The 17481-nt window shown below is 44.8% G+C and overlaps 1 protein-coding gene across 1 annotated transcript; it reads left to right on the forward strand.

Moving 5' to 3' along the window:
- Positions 1–6213: 6213 nt before the first annotated feature.
- PSMB2 (proteasome 20S subunit beta 2) lies at positions 6214–17322 on the forward strand. Its single transcript, XM_014881327.2, has 6 exons — positions 6214–6346; positions 8791–8913; positions 9463–9533; positions 14400–14562; positions 16183–16232; positions 17069–17322. The coding sequence occupies exons 1-6, from the start codon at positions 6256–6258 to the stop codon at positions 17174–17176; spliced, it is 606 nt and encodes a 201-aa protein (XP_014736813.1). The 5' UTR covers positions 6214–6255; the 3' UTR covers positions 17177–17322.
- The last annotated feature ends 159 nt before the right edge of the window (positions 17323–17481 follow it).

Consider the following 17481-nt stretch of genomic DNA (forward strand, 5'->3'; position numbering starts at 1 on the left):
TCTCGAGTTTTAATCCCACACAAGTGCTGCAGCTTCAATATGTGAAGGAAAAAGAGGGAAGACACTCAGAGTCTGGGATAATACTGCATGCAGGTGCAAATCAAAAGTGAATAACCTTCACATCACTGTGGTGCCCTGCCCCACCTGAAGATCAAAACTGGGAAGGAGTAGCAAAGCCAGTGTGTTTGGAAGGGAGGAATTAAATGCATACATTGAATTATTTATACAATATATTTTCAGGTGGTCCATTGTTTTTCTGAGCAAATTGACTTTTCATTCAGAGTGTGCTCAGGTGGGACCTTGTCTGTGGCACCCACGTCCTGTACAAAAAGATGCCCTTGACTGGATTCTCCACTGTCCCAGTTACCTGCTGGCCTCCTGTCTCAAGGCTGGCAGTAACGTCCAAGGTCTGGGATACTGTGCATGCCCACAGCTGTGGGATGGGATTTCTGTACATACACACAGCCCCAGGCCAGGATCCCAGCCCACATCTATTCTGATGCACTCCCTGCTTTCTGTGTTCAAACCCATGGGATGATCAAAGCAGGATTCAGTTTGTAGGTTTTCAGCAATTCACAATATTTTAAAAATGAAAAACCTATATAAATCGATGCTTTCCTATGATCCTGTTTTATTTACTTGCTGGCACAGTGGCTGTGAGTCCACTTCAATTTTCATCCTGCAAAGACCCTTTTGTGCCTTATAGGGTATCCTGAGCACTCCCCTGGATTCAGGGGTTATTCGTGGTGGATGTGTAAATCAATACCTGCTTGACCCCAGATCAAAGAACAGGACCCATGGCATCCCCAGTCTGCATCCCTGAAATCCTTTGGGAAAAGGGAGGACTCTTGCTGGGAAGTGACAGCCCAGCCCAGCCCAGCCCATCCCTCTCTATGCATTCCCACACACCTGCATTCCAGACTGTCCCTTCCATGCAACAGTGTCTGAAAACCAGGGATGGCTTTCCAAGGAAATTTCCTCACTGAAACAGTTAATGAGGACTGATCCCATCCCCCAGCTCTCTCCCCCCAGCTCACCACCCCTCTGAAAAAAAATCAGAATAATAATTAAAAGATGCCTAGAAACGCTCTTGGAAGAGCATAAATTCTGAAGATGAAAGTAAATGATTAAAATAATTAAATACTTCAAGTTGACAAGCAGAAGCAGAATCTTGCCAACGGACATTTGTCGGTAATTAGTTAATTAATCCTAACACAAATTATAAGCCATAACAAACCAGTCAGGCTGAACGCAGCCGGCTGTTCAGAATTAAACTTAGAAAAAGAAGGAGTGAGAGAAAGAAGAAAGAAAAGTTTGGAGATTCTTGCAGATCGGAAGGAAGATGCTGGTGTCCCTCTGGGAAGGGCAGCCAGGACAGGGGCAGGAGTTGGGGCAGAACAGGGCTGTGCTCCCACCTGGCAGGAGCACAGTGGGGCGGGATGCATGGAATAGGCAGTACAGAGCAGGATAAGGGATTTCCACCCTTTGTGAGTAAATGCAGCACAAAGGCTTCCCAGCTCTGTTTCCCACTCTGCCACTGGTACCAGTGTGGACTTGAGAACATCCTTGCCATGGGAATGAGCTGATCTGGGCAGGACCACAGGACCTTTAAGTCCACAGGCAAGTGGTGACATTAATCTAGGAGTTTCTGGAAGATGTGCAGACCAGCATCTGTGAAGGGCTCAATCCTGGGGTGCTGGGAGGGCAGCTGGTTTGCAGCTGCCCATTAACACCCTGGAAAGTGTTTCTAGGATAGGCTGGAAAAGCAGGGTCAGTGCTTGGGAGCTGGGTCCTGCCAGGGAAACTCGGTGCAAATGATACCAGGACACGTGTGTGGTCAGCAGGGACCCGGCATGAGCCTGATGCCATCCAAATCACTGGGAAGTTGGGGAAGACAGAGCCTTTGTGCGATGGGAAGAGGTTAATGAGCTGTGGGCTGGTTTCTCACCTCTGGCCACCTTGGCTCAGGTCCAATTTTCAGCCCTAGATTAAGTGAGGTTGGTGATCAACAGGCACAACACGGTGACTGACAGCTCATCTGCGGCTGCACTGCTGTGTTCACACGTCCAGCCGGGGCTGGGGAGGCACTGAAGGGCCAGGCTTTGCCCTTCCTCCAGCACGAAAAAGTCCTGGAGCAGCCAGACTCAGTGTTCTGATAAGAGAGGACCTGCACATTCCCAGCACGGGGATGCTGCTCGGTGACAGACTGGGCCAAATGACAGCTGGCAATGCAGGTTAAGTGAGAAACGGGACATACAGGTTGCAAATGGGCTTTTAACAGCAAGAAAAGAAGGCACGGAATGTTTTGAAAGAATAAACAGATACCAGGGAAATGTGACTATCCCACAGATCCCACAGTGTCAGAGGAGTTGCTAGTGACTGATGTGCCATGTCTGGGCACGTATCATGTGAGGGGAAATAGGAACATGTGAGTACACATGACCATCTCCTGATGTGATTTACATGCAGAAGAGAAAGAGATTCCTTACAAGACAATGAGAATTAACACTGAAGAAATGCAAGGCCCGTCTCTTTTGGCCCAAACTCCCTGAGTTGCCTGCACAGTGGGTTTCTATTTTCCATCAAACCCATCCAGAGCTCTGCTGAAGAGAAAGTTTCATCCGCATGTGCGTGAGCATGTGTATGCGCGTGTTCTAAGTGTTTTGCATTATGTGAGCTCTGACCTTCAGAGGGGAACAGAAGGAATATTTTCCCCCCGGAGGCTAGAGTTGTCAGTGAAATGTCTGTCTTCCTTAATAATTTCAATCCGGGTGACAGGGGACAGGGCATTTTGCTCTGAACGAACGTACTGTAAAAACTGTCAGATAGAATTTGTCTCAAGAAGCAACATTTCTATCCATTCGGGGTCATAATTACAGGCATCTTATGACCTGTGGAGCAGCACATTTTTCTCAACTGAAAAAAAAGGAGTCCTAAAATAGGTGGTTTGGTCTTCTGCAGAGCTTTGGATTGAACCTAAATGGAATCTAACAAACAACGGTGATCTGCAACAGAATGCTTTCTTCGTGTTTGCTGGCTGCTTTTTAAAATCCAGAACAAACTGTGCTCTGAAGTGACGTAGCAGAAAAGAGGGATAGAAATTGCCATTCGCTGGGCTGGAGTAATGGCCTATTTCTCCTATATCCTGTCTCCTAACTGCCTGCCTCTCTGAATTTCCTCCACACTGACACTAGCAAGCGTCTTGTTAATGAACTGAATAAGTAACTAAATGGGTGATTAACCAAATGAGCATGACGATAATTTGATTGCGCTTTCCCCACTTTTAAAGCACAGGAAATAGTAAGAAAAGAAATAATTCAGTGACCAGCAGGAATTCAAACAGTACAGAGCTAGAGGAGCTGGGGGAAGCTTTGACTATATGTAGCCATCAATAAATCCCCCACAGCACAGCAGAAATCTCTGGCTAAATATTTAGATTTCTTGATTTGTGCCTCCACACAGGAGAAAAAGAAACTATTCATTGATTTGAAGCAGCTTTTACTTCTACGGTTTGATTTTATAATTAGCAACAATCATGAAATGGATCGTCCTGCTGTTATGTGCAGTTATGAGTCACACATAATGCTGGACATCATTTTGGGGTCACCAGCCTGCGTTTGTTTAACAGCATGCAGTGCCTGCTGCTTCTCCACCTCACTGAGGTCTGAGTGACAAATTAGACTGGAAGAGGGAACCCAAAGTTACCACAGTGGGAAGATGGTCTGCACTGCTGGGGAAGGAGAAATGCAAAAACAGAGAAATAACACCCTGTCCTCAGCCACCCCAGTTGCTCACAGTGGATAATCCTCTTCCCCATCCCAAGCAGGTACTGGTGACCATGACAGAAGCACAGGGAAGGAGGATCTGGCTGAGGAGAAGGGCCCCAGCTGGATTCTGAAAGGCTCTCACCTGCAAGATCAATCCTGTGAGAGACACAAACGTTAATCAGCTGTTGGCAGGGCAGGTAACAATCCATTTTCACCTGCACACTCCAATGGATGCCCTGTTCTTGCCATCACAGGTGCAGGAGAAACACTCTGCAGTGGGCCTGGGAGTGAGGAGCAGAGCAGCTCTGGGAGGCAGAGGGATGCCTGTAGGATTCACAGAACCAGGCACTAACATTCCTCGACATGTTTGCCAAGAATGAGGACTCTTGGAAGGAGTTCTGCTGATAGTGGGCAAGGGGGACAGTCCCTCCACACTGATGGTAGCCTGGGAAGTGTCTGGAGGGGAATGGGGCATCCCAAAGTCAGAATAATCCCTCTGCAATGCTGCTGTGCTCCTGAAAGCAAGCACTGAAGAGAGATGCTGACAGCATGCCAGGGAGAGCCAGGTTCAGGATTTAAATCCCACTGACAAACACCTCCATCCAGGTAGCGTCTAACTGTCAAAGCAAACATGTGAAAGAGATTCTGTAGCTTTGCTCACTAAAACTTCAGCACGAGCTGCTCTCCAGGGACTCCAAGGCATTGTGGTGGGAAGGATAGAGCCAGATTTGGCACTAGGGTTGCCACAGCCTGGGCATGGGAGGAACAATGCAAGCCTTGTCCCTGCCCATCCCTAAGGGGAATCTGTTAAAAGACACCATATTTAGGCCTATAGAAAGCCAATTCCAGGAGCTCTGTGGAACCCAGACAGGGAGATTAGGAGCAAAGCCCCATATAAGCCTTGCAGGGTTCATTTTGGGGTTGGTGATCCGAACCGCACCCTCTGGCAGCTGGAGAGAAGCTCAGTAAATCAAGACACTTCTATTCCCATCCACTCCATTACCCTGCCCTGTGATCTCCTAAATCACTTCTCCTTTCTGCACCTTCATTTCCTGCACCTGAAACAGCAAGGACATGCGGATTTTTTTTCTTCTCTGGCAAGCAGGAGCTCCCGCAGAAAACTTCATCCAGGCATTCTGGTAACTGTAACATCATCTTTATTAATATCATATTGAGAGACAACAAAGGACAAAAGCTAGTGCAAGCACTGCTCAAACGATCCCTGGAATGACAAACCCCTCCTATCCTACCATCCTGGGTCACACCACAGCCCCACACTGGTCATATGAGATGGAGACTGAGCAGAAAGCTGAGCCCAGATCCCTCAGGACAGCGTTTCCCAGCCCAAGGCAGCAACAATGCACCCAGGAGGGCAGGATATTGGGATCACCAGACTGGGAGACAGAGATAGAACACGCAGAGTCTTCCTCCTCCTCCTCTGCCGCATTTAGGGCGCTGTGTTCCCTGTAAAAGGCGCTCTCCTGCTCTCACAGGAATGCCAGTATCCTGTGAGGTTACTCACAGCTTTTGCTTTTGGAATATCCCCATGGAGGTCGTGGAGCAAACAACATAAATACACATAACTGCAGTATTTGTCTTGAAAATAAAACAGGCAAGAGGAAATGGCCTCAAGCTGAGACAGAGGAAATTCACATTAGCTATTGAAAAAAGTTTTCATTGTTCACATGGTCACACATTGGAACAGGTTGGGGAGGTGGTGGAGTCACTGTCCCTGAAGGTGTCCAAGAGGAGCTGGGTGATGTGGATCCAGAGGCAGTGCTGGTTGAGGGACTGCATGACCTTAAATCGAACCTCGATGATTCAATGAAAATCTTCCGTGGATGCAGAACTCGGGGACGTGGTTTAGTGGAGGGCAGGGTGGTGGCACTGCGCTGAGGGTGACCTCGGAGGTCTTTTCCAACCTCAGTCCCTCATTCAGTCACCCTGTATCTCTGGGATCTTTTCCACCTTTAACCATCCCGTGATTCCAAAGGGATGGAACACGACCCCCTCATACTTTTCCACGTTTAACCATCCCGTGATTCCAAAGGGATGGAACACGACCCCCTCATACTTTTCCACGTTTAACCATCCCGTGATTCCAAAGGGATGGAACTCGACCCTCATCCTTTTCCTCCTTTATCCATCCCATGACTCCAAAGGCATGGAACTCGACCCCCATCCTTTTCCTCCTTTATCCATCCCGTGACTCCAAAGGGATGGAACTCGACCCCCATCCTTTTCCTCCTTTATCCATCCCATGACTCCAAAGGCATGGAACTCGACCCCCATCCTTTTCCTCCTTTATCCATCCCGTGATCCCAAAGGGATGGAACTCGACTCCCTCAGATTCCTGTCGTCCCCCCCACCACTCCCCTCAGGGCTCCACGGTCCCGCGCGGGCGGCGGCTCTCGCGAGCGGTGACGTCATCGGCGCGCGCGGGCGCGCAGGCGCGGCGGGGCGGGCCGGGCCGCGCTGTGTCACGGCCATGGAGTACCTGATCGGCATCCAGGGCCCCGACTACGTCCTGGTGGCCGCGGACACCGTGGCGGCCACCAGCATCATCCAGATGAAGCACGGTGAGACCCTGGGGTGTGCCGGGGTGCTGTGCCAAGCCCTGGCCCGGTAGGGTGTCCCAGGGCCGCGGGCGAGACCGCGGTGTGCGAGGTTGGGGTGCTGCGGGCCCGCCGCTCGGGCTGAGGGGACGCTGGTCACAGGGGAGGAGGTTTCTCTGTCTGAGCTGCCGGGACCTTCAGGAGAGGTAAAGTCGATGTAGGAAATGCCAGGCGGCCTTTGGAGCACGGAGCCAAAGCGTGGCTTAAGTCGCCGCTTGCTCCGGGTAAAGTCCCCAATCCTGACCTTTCTGTGTTGGCTTGTCAGGTTAATTTACCTGTTCAGGTGAGCCTTGGCTTGTGACCCTAAACCTCGCTCTGCACAGCAACGTAGAAATGTTTAAAAACCTCACAAGGATAACGATGTGTGTCAGGAGGTGATCGCTTGTGCGTAATTCATTGGTAAAACGTAATTCATTGGGAGAAAAGGAATTATGGGGACTAACAGGATCTGAAATTCGCAGGGCGCAGGAGTCACACTGAAACATGGCTTTGGTTTCTTTGTGTGGTAAGACATCTAGGACACCACCAAGTCTCTGCAATTCTCTAAAATCAATTTTTCTTCCTGCTGTTGCAGTGATCTGCACTGAAGCTTGACCCATTCTAAAGACTGTGTTTCAATAGCTCTTTTTAAAAAAAGCTGTAGAATAGAGAATTGCTAGATCCATACACATGAATATAAATAAATCTATATAAAAATGTTATAGCACTGCTTTTACTTAAAATGTTTCACTTCAAGTCTGTAATAGCCAATTAGAGCAGTGTTAGAGGCTGTGAAAGCTGGTGGTAGGTACAAAATAAAAATTTAATCACTTTAAATAACGCTTTCTCAGTTAATGTTGGTTCCAAATAGATATGTTCACCAGCTTTAAGGAAAATGTACTTTGAACATAGGATTTAGTTGCTTTTGCTGGGGTGTTGTGGGGGAACCTATAAATTTCAGATCTATATTTAGAATATTTATTTGTAAATTAATTTCGGCCTGGAGAAATTTCGGGGTGACCCTTCCAGTACTTGAAAGGAGCCTGCAGGAAAGATGGAGAGAGACAATTTACAAGAATGACAGGACAGAGGGAATGGCTTCCCACTGCCAGAGGATAGGGTTGGGATTTTGGGAAGGAATTGTTCCTTAGGAAGGGGGGGAGGCCCTGTCACAGGTTGCCCAGAGCAGCTGTGGCTGCCCCTGGATCCCTGGCAGTGCCCAAGGCCAGGTTGGATGTGGCTTGGAGCAGCCTGGGACAGTGGGAGGTGTCCCTGCCCATGGCAGGGGATGGGCTTTAATCTCCTTTCCAACCCAAGCCAGTCTGGGATTGCGAGGGTTGGGCAGTGTCAGTGACTTTCCCTGAGCTCCAGACAGCAGTTCCAGTGCTGTGATAACTTCTGACATCATTTTAGGGGATTGTGACACTTTGTGCCTGTCTTGCAGCAGAGATTATTCAGCAGCATTTAGTGAGCTGGAGGGGAAGCTCAGAGCTTGGTGTTTGTCCAAGGCCTCAGTGGAGAGAAGAGATTTTCCCTTCTGTCTGTCTGGGGTATCCAAGTGCCAGATACCTGCTCTGGTGAGAGGAGACTCTGTGAGCACAGGATTGTCTTCACCACTGTCATTGCAACAACCTGGATCCCCTCAAACATGCACAAACTTAAAACTGTGTTAAACTGCAGTTACAACTAAAAATATGTATTATTTTCTTGTTTATAAGTGGGCTTTGTTACGATTTAGAATCGTAACAATTTAAATAGCAATTTAAATCATTAAGTAACAGTTTATAATCATTACTTTAATTTTCATTCTCTTTGCTTGTTTGGTTTGTTTTTTCCCACAAAAAATGACAAGGAAAATAAATGATTCTGGAAAAGCCTCATTCACATAGGTTTCTGGTTTTGGGGACTCCTGGATATAAGGAAAAGGGCATCATTTGACATAGAATTTTTTCTGGATTTCCTAAGATTACTTTTGCTCAGTGTGTTGATATTTCAGCTTTATAATAAATTATTTGCTTCTATTGCAGAATATTTGAATACTTGAATATTTGAAAGTTGAATACTCACTGAGCAAAATTGTTACTCCTGATCCCGGAAGCAAAACCTTATGCTTTGAACACAATATTCTATATGAAGCTTTATTCTTTCCTACCTTGCTTCTAATGTAGGAAATACTATATATTTATGAAATGCCTCCCCTCCTGAAGGGCTTTGTTTCTCTTTATCAACTCTTATGTTCTGTGTCACCAGCTATGTGACACCAAATGTCACTGTTTGCTCAGAAAGGCTTTTTACTGGTGCTCCAGGTCATGATGCAGTTATCCACATCTCTTTCTTGCTTCTGTAAAGTCCTGATGCATCAGGATATTGGCAAAATAATTTATTCTTCCTCATGACCATGGCACTCAATGTTATTTTTCTTTGCCTAGACCATGACAAAATGTTTAAGATGAGTGAAAAGATCTTACTGCTGTGTGTGGGGGAGCCTGGAGACACGGTGCAGTTTGCAGAATACATCCAGAAAAATGTTCAGCTCTACAAAATGAGAAATGGTGAGTGAAGCAGGACAGGCCCTGGGGGTTGGGAGCAGAGCTAAGGGTTGTTTCCAGGTGAATGTTGGTGGAAAGTGCTGCTCTCAAACGTTCTGTAAAGATTTCTGCATTTTTAATGTCCAGCAAAGGTGATAATTCAGGCAGGATGCAGAAATAGAGTCTGGATTGTACAGTATAAATTAATCCCAGCAAACTTCTTTGCAACATAAATGACACAATATTTTACTAACAGACTTACTGTTTTCTTAATATGTTCATTGCATACCCACTGTTACCAGTTCTTCTGATATATTGGACAAGAAAGTCAAACTACATAGCTTTAAAATTTTAATTTTTTGAAGCCGTGTATTTCTATGGTCTACAAATATGAACTACCCAAAGGGCCCTGTTTATGCTTGTAGCTTTCAGAATAAACCAGAATTAGACAAAAGGCACTACATTTTCTCACTGAAGAACATTTTGTTATTTCAGAACAGGAATGGGAATGTGGGAGGTGAAACACGAATGATTTGGGCTGTTATTAAATAAACAGTCACATTTCTTCTCCAGGTTATGAATTGTCTCCCACTGCAGCTGCAAACTTCACCCGGCGAAACCTCGCTGACTATCTCCGGAGTCGGGTGAGTAATAGCTGAGAGATTTTGGCAAAGGCTTCCAGGGAACATTTCTGTCCTCAAAGAATGGAGTCTGAAAAAGGTGGGAGCTGCTGTCTTCAGTGATGAATTTGGAACTGTCTGCTCGGGGATGTTGTGGGGTCAAGGAGCGACTGGACGTGGCATTCAGTGCTCTGGTCTGGCTAACAAGGGGTTGATGGGTCACAGGTTGGACTCGATGATCTTGGAGGTCTTCTCCAGCATCAATGATTCTGAGATTCTGTGAGTTCACTTTGCTGAAATAATGTCTTAGTAAAATAGTACTTGATTTGCTTAAAACTTATCACATCACTTATCAATAACTTATACAACTGCAGACTTAAAATTCCAGCCTTGGGCCCAATAAACACTTTGTCACACACTGTAGACGTGGAGTGAATTAAACTTCTTGAACATCCAGATAAGGTTGTGGGTTTTCATGCAAATGCACCAAATCCGTTTAATCTTCTTGGAAAATGATTTCATAGAGCAAAGCTGTTTGATGTAGTTAGGAAAACAAGTGCCTTTTGTAAACAGCAACATGAGGCTTTTGATAAATACCACATCCAAGTTGGAGTTGTGTTTTCAAGTTACTGAACTGCAATTACCGATGTTTCCCAGGGTGTTTTTTTTCAAAATATGAAAAGCTGATGTGAGGGGGCAAACAAACCTTTAATGATCCTAGGTTAGGAAGTATTTCATTGAGAAGAATGTTAATGTGCTGTATGAAAGAAAACAGGAAGAAAGGATGTTGAGAGTGAAGCTGATCAGCTCTGTCAGGGATAGAGTGTGGGTTACATTGTGTTGCTGTTCTAACAGTGTACTGCTTGGGCCTGAAATCAGGTTTTACAGTAGCAAATAAAGGCCAGTATTAACCTCAGAGCTGTATTGTTGAGAACTACACATGTGGAGTAAGAGTTCTTCCAGAACTCATCCACAGGAAGAGCAGAGATTATTGTTCTTTCTGACGGGGATCACAACTGCAGGGAGCAATTTTTCCTTGTGGGTCCCTTCCAGCTCAGGATATTCTGTGATTCCACACTACTCTTCTGGTTTAAATGGCTTCATCCAACTGCATGACTGGCAGGTGATGGTTGGCAGTGATGGTGTTTGCTTTAGTTTGTGTTGAGGTGTGATTTGGAAGGTCTGTGTGTGTACTGTGCATTCCTGTGCAGTTGTCGAGGCTGATGTGAAGCAGTGATGCTGTTGGAGCCTGGCCCTGGTGCTGATGGCTCATCTCAGGGATATCTGACCTGCACAGATGAGACTGACTGTCCTGTCCCCTTTCAGCAGAGGCAGCTATTTCTTACATATAACTTAAAGTACCTTTAACAGGCTTTTTGGTAAACCTGCCCATCAGGAGGTGGCACTGATGTGACACCTTTGTCTTCCTCTGTGCCATGTCCCTTGGGGGCTGATCCTCTCTGTGGCTTCAGTCCTTCCTGAGCCCACTCCTGTCTTCCAGCTCACCTGCTCCAGATGGGCAGCAGAGTGGGGAGGACACTGGCAGAGGCAGATGTGTTTATTTACTGGAGACAAAACGCTGCTCTGGTGCAGATGGCAACGCCCCAGGGCACGCAGCGCTCTCTGACACTGCTGTCACACTACACTGATCTCCACATTGCAGGCAGAACCTTTTTTCTCTAACTGTAGCACTTCATGGTTTGTTTGTAGCATTTAGAATTTGACAATACAAGCCTTGCCATCAGAGTTGTTTTTTTTCCTGTGAATTTTGTTACATTTTCATCATAATATATGGGATACCGGTAGGATTAACGTTAGTGCTTAGTATCTATTGAAACTGCATAAGGGATTCCTACAGGCTACTAATATAATCATGTGGATCATGAAAATCAAAATTAAAAGGTGAAACGTGCCAGCACCTCCTATTAGGAGGGGGAAAATAGTTGAGAAGTAAAAAGTTTGGTGGGGAAAAGGTAGTTTGTTGCTTTATTGGCACTCACTGTGTGAGGCTTTTATAGGAGGCCAGAAGGTGTATGAAAGGGAAGGTTAAAGTGCAGCAGGACTTTCTCAGTCATTTAGACTCTTGTTGTAGCCAAGATTAAAATAGAGCTTGTTCTGCATTGTTCATCACCATCTGGGTTCCTCCTTGTTATCCAGTTTGATTTCATTTAGGATTCTCATGACTCCTGTAGTCCAAGTTCTTAATATCTTGGGGATGGCTCATAAGGCACTGCCTTGAAATTGTTCTTCTGGTGGAAAGTATGAAGTGTAGTGACACTGGGCTTGTATCTTAAGGCCATTAGATCACTATTGTCTTTGCTTCTACTTGATAGTCACCATGTGTTTTTTCATGACATTTCTCCTTTTAAAACACAAGATTTCTGCTCCAAAGCAGGATCTGAATAGAATCTTTGTGATTTCTGTTTATATATTGTGATTGAGCCAATCCTGGAAGGTGCTTTGGCTTTCATGGAGGTGAGTGGTGCTGTAGTGTGTAGTGACAAGGACAAGGGTGAATGGCCTTAAGCTGAAGGAGAGCAGGGTTAGACTGGATATTGCAAAGAAATTGTTCCCTGGGAGGGTGGGGAGGCCCTACCCAGAGCAGCTGTGGCTACCCCTGGATCCCTGGAAGTGTCCAAGGCCAGGCTGGACAGGGCTTGGAACAACCTGGGATAGTGGAAGGTGTCCCTGCCCATGCAAGGGGGTGGAATGGGATGAGCTTTAAGGTCCCTTTCAACACAAACCATTCCAGGATTCTCTTGTTACCTGTTCCAGCACCTCACCTGGTTCACCTGCTGAATCCAGTGCAGGGTTTAGTGCACTGAACTCGCTGCTGAGTTTGTTTGTGGGAATAGGAAGAACAACCCCCTGCCCTCCAAAGGTGATGAAGTTCAGTCTCTGATTGTGATGCTGTTTAATTATAGGTGACAGGGTCTGGCTGGATTCCAGAGGCAGCTTTCAGCTCCTCTCCCCATGTCCACACTTGGCAGGAAGCTTCCTTGCTCCCACCTTTCCCCCCTCGCTGTGACTTTGGCTTCCGCCAGATGTCACAGGGCTGCGCCACCACCCAGCTGGGGTTGGGCTGTTTAGCACAACTGTGCTCTTCAGCTGTAAATTCTGAACAATTTCACACATCTCCTAATTGCTGTCGTTATTTTAAATCAAACAGCTCCAAGTGCAAAACTACTTGGGATGAGAAATGGTGCTTCTGTAGAAAAGGAAGTTTGGGTTAAAAATAATGTCCTGGAGTGTCAGTCATCACTCATTTGATGGCCCTTTAACCACACCAGCCTTGTTGGCATAGACCCAGTTACAGAAGTCAGGGAAGGCTGCCTTTGGAATGGACAAAAGGATTGGGATGTACCAGAAATTTCAGTCCCAGCATCGAGGTGTTACGCTGCAAATTTCACTTATAATCATGGAAGTAGTAAATAGATTATGTGTATTTGCTAATGTTTAAATCCTGCCTTTCTGGAATAATGAGGCATGGGGGATAATTATTTACATTTGAGTTTTAAGAAGTCTCAGAGACCATTAGCAGGAGAACTTAAAACTGAAAATCAGTTTACAGATGGGTTTAAGTCTGTATAACACCATTTATTTATGGTTGAGTATCTCGCATATGCCAATGTTGGTAATTCCAAGTCACATAATAATTTGAGTGATCTTGTGTCATGGCTCTTAAATATCAACTTGTGTGATGTTTGAGAATAAATAAATGATGAAATACAGCCTAATTAAACCAATACAGCTGCATGGTAACTTCTTTCCAAATATTCTTGGATGCTTTGAAGATTAAATCACACAGTTTAAAGTGATGTTTTATATATAACTGTAGCCTGCTTTATTCTTTCGTACTGTCTGAAAGTAAAAAATATAGTGGCCTGTGATTTTTTTTGTGTGTGTCTGTGTAAATTTACTGTATTGAGTATCAAAATGAACTTTTCCTATGATGCAGTTAATGTTTTGGCTTTAGGGTGAAATTTTGTTTGCTTTTTTAATCTAGTGGTTGCATCATCTTTTTTTTTTCTTATTTTGTTTCTTTGTTGATCCAGGCTTTCCAGCAGTTTGGAGATATCCTGTTAGTACAATTAATTTAATAAGAAACATTGTGTAGATATGGAAATACTGGAAGTATATAAAAGCTGCTTTTAAAAATACATACAATGCCCAAAATGTTTCTGATCCTACGTTTAAAAATAATACAGTGCACGTGTGTTTCATAGCCTTACAAAGTACAGATCTTGGAAGGAGATGTAGGAGAAGAAGAGATGTCTGATTTATTCATGATGGTGGAACACTAAACTCAGAACATGGAGTATACTGCCAAATATTAAAGATTAAACTTGGTACATGCAATAAAAACCAAATTGCCAGTGAACAGGACAGTGTGTGTAACTGCACTGTGTGAGAGCTTTCATACGTGCTGAGATGGGCCGAGCTCACTGGGAGGGGGACTGGGAAGAGAGCAAAGAGCAGGTTAAATGAACAAAGAGTTCTTAGAAACTGCAAAATGTTCACGTTGTGCTCACGTGTCAGCAGTAAAAATCCGCAGGTTTTATGTTGAGCTGAAAGAATCTGGCGTGAAAACTGCATTCAACTTTTTTAAAGTTTGAGTGTGCTATGAAAGCTGTAAAAACCTCTGAACACACTGGTTTTCAAGAGAATAAGAGTTCTATGTTTTTATTTGCTTGTGCAGTCCATGTTACCTACCAGAAGACCTGATCACTTTTAGCTTGAGACCCACAATGTGCTGCAGATAGGATTGATAGAACATTTTATGATAAGAAATTGGGTAATCGGCTCTGCTGCTGTTCCCTGGTACACGGGGAATCAGGATTCAATGGTTTGGTGTGAGTGCTCTAACAAAACCATCATTTCTCTTGGCAGACCCCTTACCATGTGAACCTTCTCCTGGCTGGCTACGATGACCACGAGGGCCCTGCCCTGTACTACATGGATTACCTGGCAGCTCTGGCTAAGGCTCCTTTTGCAGCACATGGATATGGAGCATTCCTTACCCTCAGCATCCTTGACCGCTATTACAAGCCAGGTGAGTGGAGCCACTGAACAGGAAGATTCTCCTGCTTCAATTTAGGCCTTGAGTTTATTACCAGTGAGAGTGACATTTGCTGAATCAGGTGGCATTGGAACTTGACTTTTTGTTTGATAAATGGAGCTCGAAAGGTTGCCTTTGGTTTTGCTAGCATGGTAAAGAAAAACTAGTCAGCTCCTTAATTTTTTTTCCTGTTTGCAGCGCAACAGACTGGGACTAAAGGATGTTTCAGTTATTGTAAAACATGATTAGACTTTCCTGGATCGTTGGCAGCTGGTTGTCTGCTTTTGATAAATAACAGTTTGACAGCTTTATCTTCTTGCTTATTTGTTGGCTCTGACATGAACATTTTCCAAGAGTATCGATATTCAAAGGCCAGTCCCAGATCTTATTGCTCCGTATCTTGGATTGGCTTTGTGTGTGATAAATTAAAAACATTCAAGTGAAAAGGTACTCCTAGCAAGATCATCTCCAGTGCTCTGAAGTGCTGGTGATGAATCACAGAGTATAGAATGGTTTGGTTTGGAAGGAACCTTAAAGCTCATCTCATTTCACCTGCTGCTGTGGGCAGGGACACCTTCCACTATCCCAGGTTGCTCCAAGCCCTGTCCAACCTGGCCTTGGACACTTCCAGGGATGGGGCAGTCATAGCTTCTCTGGGTAACAGAGAGATTTTAGACTGATTCACATCCTGTGCACTTGGCAGCTGCTCATCATAACTCCTGTACATGTTTGTACCTGTCTAAGCTTTTAGTTTTAGAATCATAATCCACTGCCAAGGAATAAACATGGCCCCAACCCCACTGTGCAGATAAGGAAATGTGCAAAGCACAGAATACTATTAATCTGACATCTTTGGCTTTAGCTACAAAATATTTGACTCCTGTGTGCAAAGCTGAGTTTAAGTTATTATCTCTGCTCTGAGATTAGAAATCCTTTCATCTACGTCCTTCAAGAAATGTAGCTATAAACTGATCATTTTCATGTAACTTGACTGAGCAGTGGATGCAGGTCTGGAACAAAGCCTAGAAAGAAGTTTTAGGCCCACAGAGCCTGTTTGTTTTCTAGTCATGTCCCTTAACAATCTATTGTTCCATTTTCACCATTCCTTGTGGAACAGAAGAAAACAATGAACTTCATTGTCATGCCTTGTCACCCCTATAAAGTGCTGGATTTTATCCTGAAGTGTGAGAATAGCAGGAGCATCCCACACGTGCCTTGCCCTTTATTGAGCTCTTACCCAGCAGGAGCATCACACTAAACCCATCTCCACCTCCTGCCCTGGACTGGCAGCCGGCTGGGGCAGCTGGAGCTGATTTAGAGCTGCAATAAACTGGAGGAGAGGGAGGTGGCTGGGCTTCTCTGAGCCAGGCCCTGGCCATGGGAGGCAGAATTCCGTCATGCTTCCCATTCCCTGTAACAAATCGATTCTCAATGGCTTGTTGCGGCGTGAGCACTGTGGTGCAAGGCGTCCTCGGGACATCTGGAAAGTGTTTTCTGTGAGCTGGGAAGGAGAGGTTTTGGTGCTCAGCTGAAAAGTTGTTTAAATTTAATAAAAGTTTCTGTGGAGAGAGATGGCCTCTAATGAAATCAATCTGTGGATGTTTTCCCTTTCAGGTATCACACGTGAGGAAGCTGTGGAGCTCTTAAAAAAATGTCTAGAGGAGGTGAGTTGCTGAACTCAGGCCCTGATGCTTCTGAGAAAGGAATGTTTGTTTGCATTCATTCACTGATACTTTCCTGTTCCTCTTGTTGGGTTTCTTGCTGCCTTTGCCAGAAGGGTAATAAAGGCACTGGCCAGATGTGGAATAGCTACTGAGGAAAAGGATTTACAGGCAGTTGCATTGCCTTTGCACGGTTCATGTCCTCCAGAACATAAACTTCTGCTTTTTGCGTGCTTAGCATAATATTGATCCAGACTTTTTCCTCTTATGTTTCTTCTGAACATACTGCAGCATCCTTGTCACTTGTGTTACACTTAAGAGCTCTTAGAAGTATGTATTAATTCTTTTCCAGTTTATGAAGTGATACCTGAGGTAAAGCCTTGACCTTAAAGTTCATGACCAATTTTAGTGTAAACATAAGACTCCAGACATTTCAGACACCAAGGCTTTTATTGTAGGAAAATAGTCTTAATCCTTGTCTTTAAGAGATTTATTTGAATGTAACATCAAGAAGTAGTGCTCTGAAGAGGTCCTGTTTGAAGTGTCTTTGTGATATGTACACTTTGTGTCCAAAATTTTAGCCCACTCTAGTTTTCCTGCTTAAATGTCTTCCTTGTTAACAGGCCTGGCTATTTTGCATCTCTACTCAAAGCTTGTCTAATGTGGATCATCTTACAAAAAACTCCCACTAATTCACTCCTGAGCAGTGAAAAAAACCACTCTAGTTCCTAATATTTCAGGTCACTAGAACCAGGATGGAAATTTAAAGTATACTCTCCTCTATTATATAAGCTTTGAGTGAATCTCATTTCTTCCGTCTTTTTGTCTTTGCTGAACAGCTTCAGAAACGTTTTATCCTCAACCTGACCTCCTTCAACGCCCGGTTCATTGACAAGGAGGGCATCCATGAAGTGGACAATATACCCCTTGCCAAAGTGGAGTCCTAACCCCCAAGATCTTTCTTCAGCAGTCTTCTTGTTTTGTTCTCTCTTGGGTGTTTTTTTTTTTGTTGTTTTTTTTTTCTATTCATTTAAAGCACACGGGTAATGTACTGCAGTGGGAGCTCGAATAAAGCCTGACATTTATATAGCCAGTTTTATCTTTTTATTCCTCTGATCCTTCCTGAGAGGATTTGAGTAAATTGTTCCACAGTGAAGGTGAAACTTGATTTACAGTTCATGGGGACACATTCAGGTTATTTATCTTTCCTCTTCTGAGATTTTACTGCTCTCCAAATTTCTTTTTTGTGGGA

The sequence above is a fragment of the Sturnus vulgaris genome, chromosome 24, assembly GCF_052056855.1.
Source record: "Sturnus vulgaris isolate bStuVul1 chromosome 24, bStuVul1.hap1, whole genome shotgun sequence".
In the NCBI taxonomy this organism is placed as follows: Eukaryota; Metazoa; Chordata; class Aves; order Passeriformes; family Sturnidae; genus Sturnus; species Sturnus vulgaris.

Coding starts and splice junctions, on each gene's coding strand:
- PSMB2 (XM_014881327.2), top strand. CDS start 6,256: ATGGAGTACCTGATCGGCATCCAGGGCCCCGACTACGTCCTGGTGGCC. Junction 9,534..14,399: donor CTGACTATCTCCGGAGTCGG/GTGAGTAATAGC, acceptor TTCTCTTGGCAG/ACCCCTTACCATGTGAACCT. Junction 16,233..17,068: donor TAAAAAAATGTCTAGAGGAG/GTGAGTTGCTGA, acceptor TTTGCTGAACAG/CTTCAGAAACGTTTTATCCT.